We start from the raw sequence: 20,449 nt of genomic DNA, 5'->3' as shown, positions 1-20,449 counted from the left end.
CGGGTTTTTCAACAGATTGGACACCGAGGCACCAGTCCACCCCCCACCATCAACAACAACAAGGATCCCTACTGCGGTCTGTGCCCCATCAGTGCCCTCGGATCTACTGACGCCTCCCCTCCCCCCGGATCCTCTCCCATTGTCCTGCGAAAGAACTGGACCCCCAGCTCACACCTTCACCCACCTCACAGCTCAACCTACGGACTCCACCTCCCCCTTCCCCCCACCAGGGCCACCACTGTGTCTGACACTGGACCAAGTCAGGAATCAGCTGAGAGCCTCCACTCAGGCAAGGCAGTGGGCCCGGATGGTGTCAAGCCAGTGGTGCTCAAAGCCTGCGCCAACCAGCTATGTGGAGTTTTACATCCAACTGGACTCCTTGGAGACGGTTATGGAGAGAAGCATGCTCCTGAAACGAAGGAGCATCCTGGACAACATCACCCACCCCCTCCATCCGCTCCTGGTCCAGTGCAGAAGCACGTGGTCCAATAGACTGAGACGACCCACCTCAAAGACTGAGCACCACAGGAGCTCCTTTCTTCCTGTGGCAATAAAACTGTACAATTCATCCCTGAAAAGACTACAGTGAAGTTGGCACGTTTTTCTGTTCACTATGTCCTTGAATCTGCTTTTTCTTGCACATTGTTTCTAAGCTCTTTTGTATGGCTTTTTGCACTTTATGATGGTATTTCTTTTTCATTTTATTGTGATATGTTGTGTACAGAGCATGTTATGAACATAATTTTCCTTGGGATTAATAAAGTTTTCCGATTCTGCACAGATTGAAAAAGAGCTTCTTGTAAGTGTATATGCCTGTGATTGTTTCCATCAGTTTGTCTATGACCAAACGTTTGAAATAGAAACAGACCATTAACCTTTCCTGTCCATCATGGTGAAACCTTGAAATGACTGTCCTGTTTATGCACGTATGTTAATCAAGCTGCAGAACTATGATGTGCACATGGCATATACACAAGGAAAGTACATGTTCACTGCTGACACCTTGTCCAGGGCTGTGGATAAGGGAGACAATGCTGACAGTGAGATACAGACATACGTGGACAGGCATCATTGCCTGTAAGTGCAGACAGGTCAGAACAAATACGGAGAGAAACCAATGCAGATGCAACCATGACAGAGCTCCAACATACGATACAGACAGGGTGGCCTGAAAACAAGAGAGACTGCCCAGTGAAAATACAGGACTTTTGGAAATGTAGAGCAGAGCTTCCAGTGGCGGATGGCATCGTGATGAGAGGGAGTCAATTCGTTATTCCATGCTCACGACGTGAACAAAGGCTTCCAAAGGTCCACGAAGGCCACATTGGTGAAGTCAAGCATAAACGCAAGGCAAGAGAAGTGATGTACTGGCCGAGAATACATCAAGAAAACAGCCAAACAGCAGCCGCAGCATGTCAACCTTGTCTAATCCACAGGCAAAAACAGCAGACGGAGCCACTCGTGAGTCGCCCTGTGGCCCACAGACCGTAAGTGTAAGGTGGGAGCTGATCTGTTTCATTACACAGAGAAGAACTACATCAGAGTACAACAGATTATTTCTGAAGTTGGAGGACTGCAATCAACCACGAGCAAAGCAGTCATCAGCTGTCTCAAGACCCATGTGAGCTGCCTCTGCCAGTGAATGGGCTTTCCAACATATTACAGCCAGAACTATCCAAAATCCAAGGGACTGGCAGAGAGCTCTGTGAACGCTGTGAAAAGGATGATGAAGAAAGCACTGGACAGAGATGACTTTCAGAGACACTGGCTGATCTACAAAAGTGCACCACTAGAAAATGGACTGTCACCAGCCCAGATGCTGATGCAGAGGCGGATTCACTCCATTCTTCCAATGAAGGAGGAGCTGCTAACGCCCAGAAGTGCATATAAGGTCAGAGTCACGAAGGAGGAACAAAAGAGGAAAGAAAAATGGAGATTCATCGCAGCGGCACCTCTGATGGCACTTGGAGACAAGAGGGACAAGTGAAAGAGGAAGTGGCTCCACGTTTCTATCGGATTCAGATGGAGAAGGGATCGTCTCTGAGGAGAAACCACACAGACCTTCAACTACACACAACGAAGGAAGACTTTGCAGCTAAGGAGACTGTTCAACATGACACAGCAGAATCAGACACTTCTGTCCACTCAGATTCAGATGTTGCAACAGAGTCCGGACCATCAAATGCTGCAGTCAATCAATCAAAGTTGCAGAGACATATGCAGCCACCCACGAGGTTGAATGAAAGTTGTTAAATACTTGCTTATATTGTAATGAAAAAAAAAAAAAAAGGAATGTCGGTGTGTGTGTTGCTGTGGATGTTTAGAGCTTGTAGGTCATTTCAAAGCTAAAAAGTTTCACTGAAATATTTCGCAATGGCAGTTTCAGTTGTGTCTGTAATAAGCTGAGGAGACTGGGACGTTTAGAATGTCGTCATATCTTTTTATAGGAGGGAAAATGTGATGTTATGAAGTGAGTTGAACTTCATGACCCAGAATGCTACACTGTGGGAATGAGCATGCGCTGTATGAACCGGGTGGCAGGTATTGGCTATGGATGCGGAGCTGCTGGGAACAAAGTGGCTGCTGAACACGCCTCGTCTGCTGATCAAGAGTGAAGCGAGACGACACAGTCAGGGAGGACCATGTTGCTCCAACTGCTGTTTATTCTGAGGAGGAAATCCACAGAAAACACTTTTGCTCTTCACCATTAACACTCTTTTCTGCACTCTGGCCAGTGTCACAAACATTTCCATACATCTCAACAACAGACAGACAGATATCCTTGACTCGTCCCTCAGTGGGGAGAGACTCCTGATAATAAACCCCAGAGCTGCAGATAACATGAGCAACAGCACCACCTTCAGGAAGAGGTGGGGGGCAGGAGGGTGACAGGATGAGCCACCCAAAGCATGTGAAGGAGAAGTATCGCAGGTCCTTCCTTCTGCCTGCTGTTTGACGTCACAACAGAAACCACTCCAAACACATCTGTTGACACCAAACTGTAAATATCGTTTATAACTTGTTAGGTAACTGGATTTTCTCCTCACAGATGAATGAAGCAGTGTCTTCTCTGCAGGGTGAGGTGGAAACAGCCAGAGAGAAATTAAAACACCTGGAGGAAATAGGTGAAACTCATTGTTCCACTCCAGAACAGAACCAACCTTTATTTCCGGCCACTTCACCAGCGTCACCAACATTTCCACACAAGCTAAAGTCGTCTGAACTTTAAAGCAGGTTCCTCCATCTCTACCTGCGGTGCAGCAAATCCAAAACAGGTTCTTTCACTGTGGAAGAGTTGAGTCCAAAACGAGGCAAAGTGAGCCGTGACAGAGCTTGTTGAAAGACCTGCAGACATCAAATGGCAGGTTGATCTTCCCACACCATATCAGGAGGCCGTGGTTGGAGGTCTCAGCTGGTGACCTCATCACACCATTTCTCCGTAGCTTCTCACTGAGTCACTGCTGACTTCTAAAAGACATTGTTCAGGTACATGGTCTTGTCTTTGGAACTACCTTGGTGAGAAGAAGAAGATCACATGGTGAGTCAAACAGCCCTGTTCCGACTGAGTCATGAGCATCTGTCGGTTTGCATTCAGAGGAAGATCATTTCAGCCAGTGACATGTGATGAACAAAGTCCATGTGTCCAAAACACAGGCTCCTCAAGTGTCCACATCAAAGGGCTCATATCAGGGTTCAAGTCATGGACACGACTGAAGGCTTCAGAGAGTAAGTGGCATGAAGGACTCATGGAAAACAAGAGCAAAAGCTGGACATCTGAGCTGTTTGGGGCATTGAAGACAGAAGCGTCTCCACAGATGAAGAGCTTCTGTGAGGGTGGAGGCTTCTTCTCTGACTGCTGTTGAGGACTCTTTCTCTGTGCTGCTCTCCACTGAGACTCTGCCTCAGAAGAGCTGGAAACTCTCCATGATGACGGCAGCGGCTGCTGAGACTCGGAGTCAGTCTTGACCAATGAAAGAGAAGAAGGTCAAAGTTCATCACCACTGCTGCTCTGTCAGAGACTTGTGAGTCCAGCAGTTCTCATGGATCAAACACTCACTCACACTTCTTCAGGTCAGATCTTTAACCACTCTGGTCCACAGTCGTCCAGCCTGGAGGAAGAAAGAGAGAGAAGGATGAGAGCAGCTCCATGTGACTTCAGATGTTTCAGGACTATGATCTCCTGCTGCTCAGTGGACGGCTCCTTCATGACTGTGTTGATGACAACAAAGATGGATCTCTAAACAGCTGCTCAGTCTCCACTGTCTCCTTGGTGCTTCCACTGGTGTCCAGCAGGAGAACATGTCATGTGCTCAGTTCAGATGAAGAGTCTGAGCAGCGTCACACACCCACATCCTCTCTGTCTGCTCCTGGATCACATGTTCAGTCTGAAGCTCTGTGGAGCTCAGTCAGTCACTTCTGCTGCTCTGTCCATACCTGAGAGTCTCCAGCCTCCAGTCTGGACTCTCCAGTCCAGCAGGCAGCTGCTCCAGTCCTGCTCCTCCTGGATGGTTGTTCCTCAGGTCCAGCTCTCTCAGGTGGGAGGGGTTAGAGGTCAGAGCTGAGGCCAGAGAAGCACAGCCTCTCTCTGAGATCCTACACTGTATCAACCTGCAATGAAGGAGAAACAGTGTTTTAGAGAATCATAAGAGCAGAAGAACCGTCCAGTTGTGGAGCAGAACTGAAGAGAGGAGATGATGTGTTCTGACCTGAGAGTCTCCAGGTGACAGTGTGGACTCTTCAGTCCAGCAGACAGCAGCTCCACTCCTGCATCCTTCAGGTCCCTGTTCTCACTCAGGTCCAGTTGTGTCAGACTAGAGGACGGAGAGCTGAGGACTGAGGACAGAAGGGAACCACTTCTCTCTGACAGTCCACAGTCGATCAGGCTGTGAAAGAGACGAGTGTCATCAACAAGTGAGACTTTTTCAATCCTCTATTGTGACAAGACTTGAAAGACTTGATGTGAGGAGCCACTGAACTCTTTCCATTCAGAAGATCATCATCACATTGTGGTTGGAATATTTGAAGCACTTTTATATCAGCCAGGATCAGCCTGATCAAACATGTCTGAAACACTGTGACTGTTGTGAGGCCAGTGTTTTTGGCTCCTATTATTGGTCAAAAGAGCAACAAGAGAACAGAAACATGGAGATGAAGACAAAACATTTCAAAGTCAAACTCAGTGGACCCAACAGAGAAAGGAGCTCCGATGAAAAAAGGTGTGATTCTGCTCCAATATTATGAACATGAGCTGCAGAGATGATGATTCTATTGGAGCTGATGAACATTGTCCTCAATATCTTCAACATCAATCCATAAATCCACTGGAGGAATGTGTGAAGTAGAAATGGAGACTTGAGAGAAACAAAGTCAGACTGTAGTAAAGTAGTAAACACCTGGAGAAGAAGAGAAAACCCAGTGTTTTCTCAGCAACATGACAAACATCAATCAACATGATGGACAAGAAACAGCCACTAAACTGTCCATGTTGGTTCAGAAAGACCTGAGAAAAGTGGATCGCTTCTTTTGAAAAATCAGGAAATTCATTGGTTTGAGGGAAAAAAGGAGAGAAAATGAGAAGAAAAAGAGGAAGTGAATTTCTGAGCCAAAGATGAAGTGAAATCTAGAAATGGAGCTGTAACATCAGAAGAATCACTGACGTGTCTCTGAATGTGTTTCCAGATCAATAAATACTGATCAACATGTCTGACCTGAGAGTCTCCAGGTGACAGTGTGGACTCTTCAGTCCAGCAGACAGCAGCTCCACTCCTGCATCCTTCAGGTCCCTGTTGTAGCTCAGGTCCAGTTGTGTCAGACTAGAGGACGGAGAGCTGAGGACTGAGGACAGAAGGGAACCACTTCTCTCTGACAGTCCACAGCTGCTCAGGCTGTGAAAGAGACGAGTGTCATCAACAAGTGAGACTTTTTCAATCCTCTATTGTGACAAGACTTTAAAGACTTGATGTGAGGAGCCACTGAACTCTTTCCATTCAGAAGATCATCATCACAGTATGGTTGGAATATACATGTGTTTTGGAAAACTTTGTTCTCATGAGGATTTTCTAACAGAGGCAGCACAGACAACACACACACACACACACACACACGCACGCGCACACACACACACACACACACACACGTGCACTGCTGTCTTAGAGGGGTCGTCTCATTGTCATAACCCTTGTCCTAACACCCAGCCTCAAACCCTCAACCTACACTGTAAAAAATTATGGTGAAATTGACAGTGAAATGCTGCCAAACCATGACATCATGAACATGTCAACAGAAAAACAAAACACTTGATTTTGAAGGTATTTTTCATCCAACACAGAACAAAGCAAAACAGTGAACGAAGTGAAAAGAATCCATTTCTTTGTAGAAGCTCCAGGTTGCTGCAACTTGGACAGAGAGCAGCTGTAATGCAGGGGAGTCAAAGCGCTCCTCAAAGGGCGGCAGGGTGCAGGCTTTGGTTCCAACCAACCAAGAGGAGACCTTCTCACCAACCAGGTGTCTGAAGGCTGGAATCACTTGATTGACAGTCTGGCGCTGACACCTGATTGGTTCACCTCTTTGTGTTTGCTGGGTTGGAACCAGAACCTTCTGTGGATCAGTTTGACTCCCCTGCTGTGATGCCAGAAACAGTCCAGTCAGACTGTCATGACAGAACTGCACTGTTGAATGATGGGTGATGGAGCTTTTTTCATTGATGTTTCACAGGGATAAACTGTAACGTTTGACAACATTTATTCACCTTTCATATCTCATGTAACTCACTCACTAGAGGCTGAAAACAAGAGTGTTTTCCAGCACACATGAAAGAGCAGGCATCATGAAGAGCTGCCAAAGGTTGGAAAACTTGCTTCAACACACCACACTGATCTGAACCCTGATGCTTTGTTGAAGCCAGGACACGACAGAGCTGCAGTGGTGGCTTCATGTGTCTCCATGGCAACAGTGAGGTGGCATCACTCTCAACAGTCAACTCAGTGACGGAGCCTTGAAATGGAACTCAACAGTTCCCATGATGCTCTGCAGCCCAGTGTTGATGAGCTCCAGCGATGGAGGTGGATCAGACGCCTGTCATGTCCTTGGTCTGATGTGAGCAGGCTCAGTCTTGGCGCCATGAAGCTCCTTCACCTGGAACAACCCTTGTTGTATCCATCCACCTGTGATGGTGGACTGGGCTGCTGAGCATCATGGGAAGCGTTCAGGCTCATTTCAAGGCTCCGTCACTGAGTTGACTGTTGAGAGTGATGCCACCAAGAAGTGTGTTATTTTCCAAGAGAAGAGCGGAAACACAGCTGACACGACGGACAGCCTTCATGGATCCACGCTGCTCTCTGAGTTAGACATGAAGAAAGGATCCAGTCTGGAGTCAACATGATGTGGAGGTGAAAAGAAGGTGAATGTTTTCTCCCTCCGCTGCAGACCTCCATCACACCTGCCTCTAGAGGGAGCTTCAACTGTGAGTGACTCCGAGTTTCTCCTCTGAGACCAGCTGCTTGAATCCAGTGAGGCTTGCAACTGTACATTCCAATGCTCACCACAGATGAGGACAAAGAATGAGGAGATGATGTGTTCTGACCTGAGAGTCTCCAGGTGACAGTGTGGACTCTTCAGTCCAGCAGACAGCAGCTCCACTCCTGCATCCTTCAGCTTGATGTTGTCACTCAGGTGCAGTTGTGTCAGACTAGAGGACGGAGAGCTGAGGACTGAGGACAGAAGGGAACCACTTCTCTCTGACAGTCTACACCTCCTCAATCTGTGAAAGAGACGAGTGTCATCAACAAGTGAGACTTTTTCAATCCTCTATTGTGACAAGACACACTGAACTCTTTCCATTCAGAAGATCATCATCACATTGTGGTTGGAATATTTGAAGCACTTTTATATCAGCCAGGATCAACCTGATCAAACATGTCTGAAACACTGTGACTGTTGTGAGGCCAGTGTTTTTGGCTCCTATTATTGGTCAAAAGAGCAACAAGAGAACAGAAACATGGAGATGAAGACAAAACGTTTCAAAGTCAAACTCAGTGGACCCAACAGAGAAAGGAGCTCCGATGAAAAAAGGTGTGATTCTGCTCCAATATGATGAACATGAGCTGCAGAGATGATGATTCTATTGGAGCTGATGAACATTGTCCTCAATATCTTCAACATCAATCCATAAATCCACTGGAGGAAAGTTTGAAGCAGAAATGGAGACTTGAGAGAAACAAAGTCAGACTGTAGTAAAGTAGTAAACACCTGGAGAAGAAGAGAAAACCCAGTGTTTTCTCAGCAACATGACAAACATCAATCAACATGATGGACAAGAAACAGCCACTAAACTGTCCATGTTGTGGAGCAGAACTGAAGAGAGGAGATGATGTGTTCTGACCTGAGAGTCTCCAGGTGACAGTGTGGACTCTTCAGTCCAGCAGACAGCAGCTCCACTCCTGCATCCTTCAGGTCCCTGTTGTAGCTCAGGTCCAGTTGTGTCAGACTAGAGGACGGAGAGCTGAGGACTGAGGACAGAAGGGAACCACTTCTCTCTGACAGTCTACACCTCCTCAGTCTGTGAAAGAGACGAGTGTCATCAACAAGTGAGACTTTTTCAATCCTCTATTGTGACAAGACTTTAAAGACTTGATTTGAGGAGCCACTGAACTCTTTCCATTCAGAAGATCATCATCACATTGTGGTTGGAATATACATGTGTTTTGGGAAACTTTGTTCTCATGAGGATTTTCTAACAGAGGCAGCACAGACAACACACACACACACACACACACACACACACACGTGCACTGCTGTCTTAGTGGGGACACCTCATTGACATAACCCTTTCCCCAGCCTCGCACCCTCAACCTACACTGTAAGAAATGACGGTGAAATGCTGCCAAACCATGACATCATAAAAATGTCAACAGAAAAACAAAACACTTGATTTTGAAGGTATTTTTCATCCAACACAGAACAAAGCAAAACAGTGAACGAAGTGAAAAGAATCCATTTCTTTGTAGAAGCTCCAGGTTGCTGCAACTTGGACAGAGAGCAGCTGTAATGCAGGGGAGTCAAAGCGCTCCTCAAAGGGCGGCAGGGTGCAGGCTTTGGTTCCAACCAACCAAGAGGAGACCTTCTCACCAACCAGGTGTCTGAAGGCTGGAATCACTTGATTGACAGTCTGGCGCTGACACCTGATTGGTTCACCTCTTTGTGTTTGCTGGGTTGGAACCAGAACCTTCTGTGGATCAGTTTGACTCCCCTGCTGTGATGCCAGAAACAGTCCAGTCAGACTGTCATGACAGAACTGCACTGTTGAATGATGGGTAATGGAGCTTTTTCTCATTGATGTTTTACAGGGATAAACTGCAACGTTTGACAACATTTATTCACCTTTCATATCTCATGTAACTCACTAACTAGAGGCTGAAAACAAGAGTGTTTTTCAGCACACATGAAAGAGCAGGCATCATGAAGAGCGGCCAAAGGTTGGAAAACTTGCTTCAACACACCACACTGATCTGAACCCTGATGCTTTGTTGAAGCCAGGACACAACAGAGCTGCAGTGGAGGCTTCATGTGTCTCCATGGCAACAGTGAGGTGGCATCACTCTCAACAGTCAACTCAGTGACGGAGCCTTGAAATGGAACTCAACAGTTCCCATGATGCTCTGCAGCCCAGTGTTGATGAGCTCCAGCGATGGAGGTGGATCAGGCGCCTGTCACGTCCTTGGTCTGATGTGAGCAGGCTCAGTCTTGGCGCCATGAAGCTCCTTCACCTGGAACAACCCTTGTTGTATCCATCCACCTGTGATGGTGGACTGGGCTGCTGAGCATCATGGGAAGCGTTCAGGCTCATTTCAAGGCTCCGTCACTGAGTTGACTGTTGAGAGTGATGCCACCAAGAAGTGTGTTATTTCCCAAGAGAAGAGCGGAAACACAGCTGACACGACGGACAGCCTTCATGGATCCACGCTGCTCTCTGAGTTAGACATGAAGAAAGGATCCAGTCTGGAGTCAACATGATGTGGAGGTGAAAAGAAGGTGAATGTTTTCTCCCTCGGCTGCAGACGTCCATCACACCTGCCTCTAGAGGGAGCTTCAACTGTGAGTGACTCTGAGTTTCTCCTCTGAGACCAGCTGCTTGAATCCAGTGAGGCTTGCAACTGTACATTCCAATGCTCACCACAGATGAGGACAAAGAATGAGATGATGTGTTCTGACCTGAGAGTCTCCAGGTGACAGTGTGGACTCTTCAGTCCAGCAGACAGCAGCTCCACTCCTGCATCCTTCAGGTCCCAGTTCTCACTCAGGTCCAGTTGTGTCAGACTAGAGGACGGAGAGCTGAGGACTGAGGACAGAAGGGAACCACTTCTCACTGACAGGCTCCACCCTCTCAGTCTGAATAAAATGAAGACACAAATCAAACATTCATGTTCAGTTCACATCATCAGAGATGTTTCTGGTTACAGTGTTTGATCCACTTACTGAACGTCTTTTGAGGCTTGGAGCCCCGGCAGCAGCCTCTCAAGAACCTTCTCTAAAACAGAGCAGTTCTCCAGGTCAAACACGTCCAGATCTCCCTCTGAGGACAGTAAGATGAAGGCCAGGCTGGACCACTGAGCAGGAGACAGCTGAGCTGTGGAGAGAGCTCCTGATCTCAGCAGCTGATTCACCTCCTCCACCAGAGAAGTGACCTTCAGTTCACTCAGACAGTGGAACAGATTGATGATTCTGTCTGGAGACACTTTCTCACTGATCTTCTTCCTGATGAACTCTGCTGTGTCCTGATGGATCCGGGAGCTACTTCCTGTCTGGGTCAACAAACCTGGAAGGAGCCTCTGGTTTGTCTGCAGAGAAAGACCCAGGAGGAAGCGCAGGAACAAGTCCAGATGTCCATTTGGACTTTCTACAGCTTCATTTATTGCTTTCTGGTAGAACTGTTCTGGATGTTTGGTTTCAAGTGTTTGTTGTGAGTCCAGCAGATTGACTCCAGAGTTGAAGAACTTCAGGTGGACATAAAGAGCAGCGAGAAACTCCTGAAGACTCAGGTGGATGAAGCAGAAGACCTTGTCCTGGTACAGTCCTCTCTCCTCTCTGAAGATCTGTGTGAAGACTCCTGAGTAAACTGCAGCAGCTGTGATGTCGATGCCACACTCTGTGAGGTCTGATTCATAGAAGATCAAGTGTCCTCTCTGCAGCTGCTCAAAAGCCAGTTTTCCCAGAGACTCCATCATCTTCCTGCTCTCAGGTGTCCAAACCTCGTCTGTCTCAGCTCCTCCATGGTACTTGAGCTTCTTGACTTTGGCCTGAACCACCAGGAAGTGGATGTACATCTCAGTCAGGGTCTTGGGCAGCTCTCTGGTCTCTCTGCTCTTCAACATGTCCTCCAGAACTGTGGCAGTGATCCAGCAGAAGATGGGGATGTGACACATGATGTAGAGGCTTCGTGAGCTCCTGATGTGAGACATGATGGTGCTCTGCTCCTCATCTCTGAACCTCTTCCTGAAGTACTCCTCCTTCTGGAGGTCAGTGAACCCTCTGACCTCTGTCACCCTGTCCACACACTCAGGAGGGATCTGATTGGCTGCTGCAGGTCGTGTGGTGATCCAGAGCTGAGCTGAGGGAAGCAGGTTCCCCCTGATGAGGTTGGTCAGCAGGACATCTACTGAGGTGGACTCTGTAGCTGCTGTCAGGACCCGACTGTTGAAGTCCAGAGGGAGTCGACACTCGTCCAGACCGTCCAAAATGAACAGAACCTGGACTCCTTCAAAGCTGCTGAGTCCTGAGTCTTTGGCTTCAGGAAAGAAGTGATGAACAAGTTCCACCAAACTCAACTTCTTCTCTTTCAGCAGGTTCAGCTCTCTGAAGGTGAAAGGAAACACCAGCTGGAAGTTGTGGTGGGCTTTGTCTTCAGCCCAGTCCAGAGTCAGCTTCTGTGTCAGGAGGGTCTTCCCAATGCCAGCCACGCCCTTCGTCAGCAGGCTCCTGATTGGTCGCTCTGTGTCAGCTGAGGCTTTAAAGAGGTCTTCTGCTCTGATGGTAGTTCCTGCTCTGGTCTGCTGCCTGGTTGCTTCTTCGATCTGTCGGACCTCGTGCTCCTGGTTGACCTGCTCTGTGCCCCCCTCAGTGATGTAGAGCTCTGTGTAGATCTGATTCAGAGGGGCAGAGTTTCCTGCTCTAGCGACCCCCTCAGACACACTGTGGAACTGCTCCTTCAGCCTCCTCTTCAGTCGTCCTCCACACTCTGCAGCACGACTTCCTGAATGAAGAGAGAAGTCACATGATCAAACAGTAAAACTGATCAGGTGTTTCAAGGTCAAATTGACTTCTAGATTGAAGGATGGGAAAAAGACAGAGGCATGTTGCTAGCAAAGGAAAGCTGGGAGAGAATCTGTCAGAGCCAGTGGTTGTAAACGGAGTCAAATACATGGCGAGAATTCTGCTGGAAAAAGACACCTTGGTACAGGTGAAACTTGTGGGAGATACTGTGGGGCCAAAGAGGCAAATCAGTGGCAGAGTCATCGAATCAATATTTTTGTGACTGAATACCTATTACCTGTTGAGGAAATGACTTTGTACACTGATGGCAGCCAGTAAACAATGTATAACAAGGAAATGGTTGGAAGTTGCACCACAGAACAATGGCGAGATGTTGTATAATTCTTTCATTTTTTATCATGGAAAAGTTGACATTTGCTCTCAGAACAGATTTTTTTTTATAAAATGTGGTCAAAATAGGCTGAATATGTCAAAATAGAGATATTATTGCAGATATTATAGATTGATTTGAAACCTGCGCTCCCTGGCTCCCTTGTTTAGTTGCAATGTTGTTATGTAAAAAAGACAGTGATAGAGATAGTTGAACTCTCTTCCTGCAAATACCTCATGGGAAAGATGTATGACGTACTCAAGAGACTGGACTGAATAGTACAAGAAGTGTTTGTTACGGTGTGTGTGTGATATGATGTGCCTTTCCTTCATGAAAAGAGAACGGAAAATTCATCAGCGCTGGGAAAACACTACATGCTAGTGGTGACTGATCGGGTGGAAGTGACGTCATCAAAAGATCTGGTGGGCAGAGAGAGTGATGACATCTCTCACCACAGAAACCCTTCCACAATTGGGATTCCAGCAGTTCAGACAACATGTCATCTTTTGAGCAAAAGGTATTTAGCAGCGACTTGGAGTCCAACAAGGTTTGGGTGCTGTTTATCATCTCAGAGTCAAGGCTGGGTCACGACTAGGACCAACGAAGACTTGAAGCCAGGCTGAGTTACATCTGTGCAGGCACAAACTGAAGTGGGCGGAGCCTTTGCCACTGGCACTCAGGAGCTGTCACATGTGAACACACACGTGATGCTACATGAAATGTTGACGGGTCCCTGATAAAGGACCTCCACATAAAGTAAATGCAACATCATGTTCCATTCTCAGGTCAGAGTAACCTTGTGCCTCCTCTGGGTCAGTGACCATCTCCCTGTCCAAGGCAAAGCTCCACCTGAGTGTGTCGTGAGACGACCAACAAAGTGTGATGTCAGACACCGAGGGACGGCCCACCATCAAGCTGGATCAAGCCTGTGGGATCACTTGTTCGTGGATGTGGTGCCCAAGATGATGGTGATGCTGGTTTCCTGTCAGGTGAGAAGTGAGGCAAATCTCCAGGGTTCCTCTAAGGTTTGTAAGAACCAGCACCATCCAGCTAACTTGGTGAACCTCTTCACTCTTGAGCACCTTCCTGCACCACTGTCAACAACAACAAGAGGAAGGAAACAAACTGCAGACTCCTGCCACTATTTCACAGGCTTCTACACCCTGGCTACATTTGGACACCCAGTGGAGGGCTGTCAGACAGAGTCATGTGACGTGGGAGGAAACCAGAGTGCACAGAGGAAGTGATGTGAGTGAAGTGATGATGAATGAAAGTAGTTTCAGCTCACCCTGATCCACAGGGTCAGGGGGCCACTTCATGAGAGGATGTTCTTCTCTGGCCTGGTTCTCTTCCTCAGATGAACCTGATAATGATCATGATGACATGGTCAACACCTCCATTCACTCCAGTTAAGTCCAAACCTGGTTGTGTTTGTGTCAGTTTTCATTTGGGGTTGAATAGTGTGAAACATGAGGGAGAACGAGAGGTCGAGCCTCAGAGCTCCAGATATTCAAAGCTTTGTGTCGTCTGATTTATGATGTAGAATTTAAATGACTTTATTCCCAGGTCTTGCACAGTAACAAACCACGGGGTCACGGAGGCAGCAGCCGGAGGCCAGAGGCCCAGACGTCCACCTCACTGACAGGAAGACAGAATCTGTCAATCCTCCTCCTCTGGAGCTGCTGTCACTCACGTGAACACGATGCTTCACTGGATCATAAAACATGGACACAGCAGCCATCGTGTGAACTTCAACTGAAGATTAGTTGAAAAATACAAACATTTATTTTTTAAGCTCAGCAGCTCAATGTTGATGTGAGGTTTGATCACTAAAGAAAACATCAATAAATCAATGCCGTGTGTCTCAGTGGAATATTTGAGTGTGAGTGGAACAGTGTTGGGAGCAGAGTGGACGATGAAGTCACCCCTACTTTGGATTGCTGCCTGGAGTTCCACATCAGCTTCCTTCGCTTTTGCACGGTGAGCTGGATAAACAACGAAAACAAGGTCACAACTTCATTTAACCTTTGTTCCTGAATGAATCCTTGAGCTAAAGTCGCAACAGCTTTGTGTGACTCCTGAACAACATCTGTAGCTTCTTCTGTGTCCAGATTGGAATCAGAGCTTAGAAGTCACTGCTGGTGCTTTCACAAACATCAACTCACCACTGTGAGCAGGTAAGAACACAGGACACACAGTAACAGACGAGTGGTGAGCTGATGAAGCTGCATGGAGCAGTGTCACTCAAAGATCACTAGGTGGCGCTCTCATTGGAGCAATGATGAGAGGTTTCATTCCACTTCCTGTTCAAAGATTTAGAAGCAGAGCTGTTTCCACCTCTGAGCTGAGTCACTTTGTGAGAGTCTCCTTGTGTTGTCACTACGTGTGTGTGTGTTTCATCCTTCACCTTGACGTCTCTTCCAGACCACCAGGCCCACAATCAGAAGCACAGCCACCATCAACACGGCGACGATGGGGACGACAGTCGGCACCACAGACTCTGGAGTTTCTGAGGGAGAGCCACATCATGAACTAACAAGCTCACAGAAGATGCTGTTGGGTGGAGCACACGGACCTGGGTAACATTTCCTGGCTGCTAAAGTAGCTTTGTCTTCACTCAGAGGGCTGCTGACACGACAGGTGAACACCGTCTCGTCATGTTCCTCCTCCAGACCAATCGTCAGGTTGGAGCCGCGATGTTTAGTTCCCTTGAAGCTCCACTCATAGTTCAGTAGCTGAGGGTGACTGGACTCAGCAGAGCAGACCAGCTTTGCCTGGTGGTCACCATCCATCTCACAGGAAACACTGGTGATGGACACTTCAGCTGGACCACACAGAAACATGAGTGGTGACTTCCATATGTTCAGACATCTGTACAGTCAAGGTGAGAGCATCAGCTCTTCTGTTGCTATGGTGACAGACAGACCAGGTGAGGGAGGGGCTTCTCTGGACCATGATGTTTGCTGAAGATTTGTAGTGAAAGTAAAGAGGAGGTGGAGGAGAAGCTGGAGAGAAGAGGGATGAAAGCTTGTGAAGGACAGGCAGGAGGACGAGTGAAGAGGAGGAGAAGAGGGAGAGAAAACAGTTCAAGCATGGTGAAGAAGAGAGTGCAGGCAGGGTGGAGAGAAGAGGGAAGCTTCACTGGACTGTAGTGGTCACTTCCATGATGATGTTGATGATGATGTTCAGAGATTCAAGAGTCAGAGTCAGGAGAGTCAGAGCTGAAGATACTGAGGTTGTCATTGGGAGAAAGGAGATCAGAAATGAGGAGGGACAAGAGGGGAGGTGTTTGGACACGTGGAGAGGAGAGACAGAGGTGGACCAAGGATGTTGGAGATGAAGGAGAGGAGGAGCACTGATGATAAATGAAGGTGTGAGTGGAGCGCAGACTCTTCATCACCAACATTAGTGACGTCAGAGAGTCACAGTGAAGCACAATGAACTCACCTGTCACCTCCCAACGATGATACTCTTTTTTAGTCTGGTGGTTCTGATCTTTGACCCAAACCTCCAGCTCATATTCTCCTCTGTCCTCCAACTGCACTTCTCTGATGAAGAGTGTTGCACTAAACCGGTCCAGTATGGTTCTGCCGTCATAGGAGCCGTAGAAATGTTGTTTGCCACTGTCAAATGTAGCAACTTTCTCGCCGTTATGTCTCCAAAAGATCTTCTCCAGACGACCAAAGGCAAGTGATGGAGGCCGGATTATAATCTCATCCTGCTTCAGGGTGTAGTCCCTCTTCTGTGCTGCAGCTGAGAACGACAGGAGAAAACACTGATGATGGTGGACCTGCCTCACTGGAGAACCAGTCATCCCTGGACGTCTGCTGTGGAGGCTTCTCTCTGACATGCAGCTGGAATACAGTCACACAACAATGCCATCTGTTGTTACATTCGCTTTCTACAACTGCATCTTTGGGCATGACGCCGTGTGGGGACACGCCAGTCACGTTTTCAACACGCGGGCAGCTCACGTGTCACGCTGCCGGCTACACTGCAGGAGATAACAGAGGAGTGAGGAGAGAGATGCACGTTTCTCCTTGATGATACAGCAACTACTTGGTATTCGTGTCTGCTCTCGATGACGGTATTAACCCTGCAGGGTCCATCAACGCGCAGAAATCACCGGTTAAAGAGAGCCAAAAAAGTCCACTCCCAAATGTGTCGAAAGTGCGGACTCAAAAAACTATGTACCGTTTTTTTTATTCTCTTGATAGGTCAAGTTAAACAACACTTATGATAGATTTTTAGACTTTTACTTTGGTGCAAGAAGAAACATTACTGATGTGATGTACTGATTCCTGTGGGGCGACGGCGCGTAGAGGCGAGTAACAGCAGCCACTTCAGTGCGACTACTGCCCCCAGGTGGCCAACAGGAGACGTGACACACTGACGCTTAATAAACTTCTGCCTTGTCGTTAAAAAAAGAAATCAAAAAAGTAAAATAATAATAAAAATAATGGGGCAATCCCCACATTTTATTATATAAATGACAACATATCACTTTGTTTTGTTTTTCGTTCTTTTTGTGAGTGGTTTTCGCTCCAATGGGTTCAAGTGTGTCAAAGCAAAACAGAGAACTGAGATTGTGCTCAAATAAATGACCCCAAACATGGAAAAACGCTGGACCTCCAAGAATGAGAGCAGCAGTCGGCTGCCAAACGTAACTTGACAAGTGACTTGTAATCTAACTTATTTACTTTTGAATTCAAGTCATTACTGTTTGAGGGAGTATTCAGTAATCGGATTACTTTTTCAAAGTAACCATGGCAACGCTGCTCATGACAGAGACGCGCTGCTGAAACAGGAAGATGAGGGCGACACTGGAGAAGGATGTCAACGGTCCACTGGGTGGAGAGTTCTCCGCTGAATCCACAGACCTGGGTTCAGACGCTCTCAAAGTTTTCTGATGAAGATGCTTCATGTTCACTCACAAAATAACATTTGCCTACTTTGACAAAATACCTATTAGTGTTTTGGTAAAATGAGTCCAAAACAAATGACTGGCTCTCACTGTAACAGAGTCCAGAACACTGCTGCCACCTGCTGACCCATGTTAGACTCTCGGTGCTGTGAATGGTAATTCACTGAGATCCAGTGAGAGTCGGGAGGAAATCAGAGTCAGACATGCACAAACATGACCAAGAGCAAGTCTGAACAAACTTCAGCAACCAGACTCGTTCAGGACAGGTGAGACAGGTGGCGCCGTGAAACCAGAGCGACCCAAACTCAGAAGCGCCACAAGGTCGAGGACAGCAGAGATCATCACTCACTTCCTCCAGTAATGGTCAAGTATCATCGCTACGTCGCTCAAACATCCCGACAGCAGGAGGCGCTCTTTATTTATATATGTAAAAGTTGACAGTTGATATTCGAAGATTGACCGAACCAAGACAAGACAATGGGACCTTTCCATCAGAGTCCACTGATCCAACTGTCTCTGCTGACCTCACCACTGTTCCACCTGTCACTAGATCAGACTTTCAGCGTCATGATCACGTGACTCACACAAGCTCCATCAGCCTCTTCACATGTGTTTGTGTCTTATATTTGATGTGGGAGATTGTGTCGTCACCACCAGAGTTTTCTGCTCATGATGTGAAGGAAAACAGACTTCCAAATATTTTCAAGACATGAAAAGAGCTTTAGTTTAAATAAGGTGATATAGAAACTTGAATAGAGCCTCCATGGTGATTTGTTGTGCTGTGTGAAACTGATGCAAGATAAACAATATGTTGTTGATTCAATGTATGGATGGCTCCATCATTGGATTCAGTCAGATACCAAAATGTGGCTTGTTGTGGCAAATATTCTTTTACCATTAAACTGTGATTAACTGAGATTAATTAATCACAAATCTTTAATTAATTAGATGATTTTTAAAATCTAATCTAGTAATTATCACAACAGATGACGTCTGTGGGACCAAATCAGAGGAGCAGCCTTTCAAAAGTCTGATATCTATTGTGCTCAGGAACCAAAGCCAAACCAATATTGAACTGTTGAACCATCTCTAACTGACGTCTAACGTCTGTGCTCATGTTGTTTTCTTTCACATGTGGAGAGGCGCATGTTAGAGATTTGGCCACAAGATGGCGCCATCCGTCGGCTGTGGATTTGGGTCACGTCACAGTTTCCTGATCAATCTTCCTCAGGGAAACAATCTAGTCAGCAAGTGCGTCTGTACTCGGATCCTTGGATGTGAAAGGTGACGTCAGACTCATGAGGCTCAAGTCAAACCAAGTCACTGACCTGTGAGCGAGGCTCCCCTCCTCAGTCTCGGGTCCATGTCGGAGCTCAGTTGTTCCGGTCCAAAGTTGTGACCTCAGATTGTGTTCGATGATCCACAGCAGTGAGTCACCATGTGTGTGAGTGTGTTCCACCACCGCCTGGATGATCGGAGCTCGAGAGACTGGAAACACTGGAGTGAAAAGCAGCCTTCAGATCAGACGGGAATCGAACCGCGCCCTCTGGTTCAGCGCGTCTCTTACATGTCACGTCAAGTGAACAATCATTCATTCATTCATTCGACACAGGTCTTACTGCAGGTGTGTCCACAGGGAAGAGTAGCAGGATCCCTCAGGAGCTCCAGGCAGGAGGAGGAGGAGGAGGAGGGCAAGGATTCCCTCTGCAGATCAACACTATCGACACTATCCAGCGCTTTGATTTGGAGTCACATGACTGTGCCCAAATCTGGTCCGACCTGTTGGTGCCACCTATTTTCAGACTTCCTTGAAGCAGCCTACAGGTGTGTCGTGGTCTCTCAGACCGTGATGGCACCGCCTGGTGAAACTACAGCAGCTGATACTGACAGTGAACAACGTGTCAGGGGACTCGCAGGCCTTTGCTACACAGGTGGGTGCTGGTCTTCAGGAGCTGACTGACCTGAGCTCTGTGGTCACAACTCAGAGTCCAACCCCTCCAAATGAAAAGAATGATTCCTTTCTGGGCCAAAATCATCCAGACACTTCCCCTTTCAGAACATGTCTTTTGCACCGCAGCAGTGGAGACCTGGGGTCAGGAGTTCTTCTGCCGTGAAAAGCCAGATGCAACACAGTCAAAAATGGATCCTTTTAGTTTGATATTGTCGAGGGCAGCTTATTTCTATTTCTACAATACAGTTGTTTTCTAGCCAGACGAATATGTGTCACCATCATCATTTTCTTAGCGAGACTGGGATTTCCTCCCGCACTTTTATTGGCACATGCGCAACTCAGTACACACCAATAAGATGGATACCACAGCGCCATCTCCTGGCCAGAGCTCACGATCAACACTCACACCACACCGGCAAATAACGTGACTTTGTCACTGACTCAACACCCCCACTCAAAGACATGCTCATAAGTCTGATGATCAATCGACAAATAAACGAATTTAAGGAAAAATAACAATGAAAACATCACACTTTTAACTACACCACCTTATGTTCTGAACAAACAGTTTTTGAATCATTCAAGTTTTCCTTTTGTCAATGCTTTGTTCAGAACATCAGCTGTCACATCAGATGTGGGACAATATACAGTAGATATTTAGCCCTCACTCTGAGCTGATCGCACCAAATGATACGTGGTATCAATGAGCTTGCTTCTTAGTCTGCAAACTCTTGGTCAGCTGTGCTCTTTAAATATCTCAGGACATGTGTCGCAGCTGCCCAATGCTGTTGTTTTGCTTGTGCTAAATGTTCTTATAGAGGACTTACGATCCAACACAAATCAGGCCTGGTACATCTCATGATGTAGATCAAACGTCCAATTAACTTGCTGGATTCTGTTGCATTCACACCTTCGTCTTCATTTGCAAAACTCGGCT

The 20,449-nt window shown here is 47.1% G+C and overlaps 1 protein-coding gene across 5 annotated transcripts; it reads right to left on the bottom strand.

The window, feature by feature from the left end:
• Positions 1–333: 333 nt before the first annotated feature.
• LOC128762086 (NACHT, LRR and PYD domains-containing protein 3-like) lies at positions 334–19,677 on the bottom strand. 5 transcript variants are annotated; one of them, XR_008415532.1, is made up of 16 exons: positions 19,181–19,677; positions 18,890–19,058; positions 16,085–16,390; positions 15,213–15,461; positions 15,045–15,146; positions 14,569–14,622; positions 13,926–14,000; positions 10,474–12,247; positions 10,210–10,386; positions 8,381–8,557; positions 7,583–7,759; positions 5,709–5,885; positions 4,707–4,883; positions 4,435–4,608; positions 3,513–4,109; positions 334–3,345 (listed from the first exon to the last, which is right to left on the bottom strand). XR_008415532.1 is itself a non-coding variant. In XM_053869942.1 (16 exons), exons 2-15 carry the CDS (start codon positions 18,924–18,926, stop codon positions 4,073–4,075), a joined length of 3,693 nt encoding a protein of 1,230 aa, XP_053725917.1. In that variant the 5' UTR covers positions 18,927–19,058; positions 19,181–19,677; the 3' UTR covers positions 334–3,961; positions 4,058–4,072. The 5 variants fall into 5 exon arrangements, 4 of the variants coding, with proteins under 4 accessions (XP_053725917.1, XP_053725926.1, XP_053725910.1 ...); XM_053869942.1 differs by having other exon boundaries at positions 334–3,961; positions 4,058–4,109; XM_053869951.1 differs by having other exon boundaries at positions 334–3,961; positions 4,062–4,109.
• Positions 19,678–20,449: the final 772 nt, after the last annotated feature.

The sequence above is a fragment of the Synchiropus splendidus genome, chromosome 1 (assembly GCF_027744825.2).
Source record: "Synchiropus splendidus isolate RoL2022-P1 chromosome 1, RoL_Sspl_1.0, whole genome shotgun sequence".
In the NCBI taxonomy this organism is placed as follows: Eukaryota; Metazoa; Chordata; class Actinopteri; order Syngnathiformes; family Callionymidae; genus Synchiropus; species Synchiropus splendidus.
Note: the sequence above shows the minus strand (reverse complement) of the source record. Positions and strands in the feature narration are given on the sequence as shown.

Bases quoted from the DNA above. Each gene is read 5' to 3' on its own strand.
- LOC128762086 (XM_053869935.1), bottom strand. From the start codon at position 18,926: ATGGACCCGAGACTGAGGAGGGGAGCCTCGCTCACAG. The intron at 14,001-14,568 runs GTAGGGGTGACT...GATCATTATCAG, and splicing joins ACTCCAGGCAGCAATCCAAA to GTTCATCTGAGGAAGAGAAC. The intron at 7,760-8,380 runs GTCAGAACACAT...TCTCTTTCACAG, and splicing joins TGTCACCTGGAGACTCTCAG to ATTGAGGAGGTGTAGACTGT.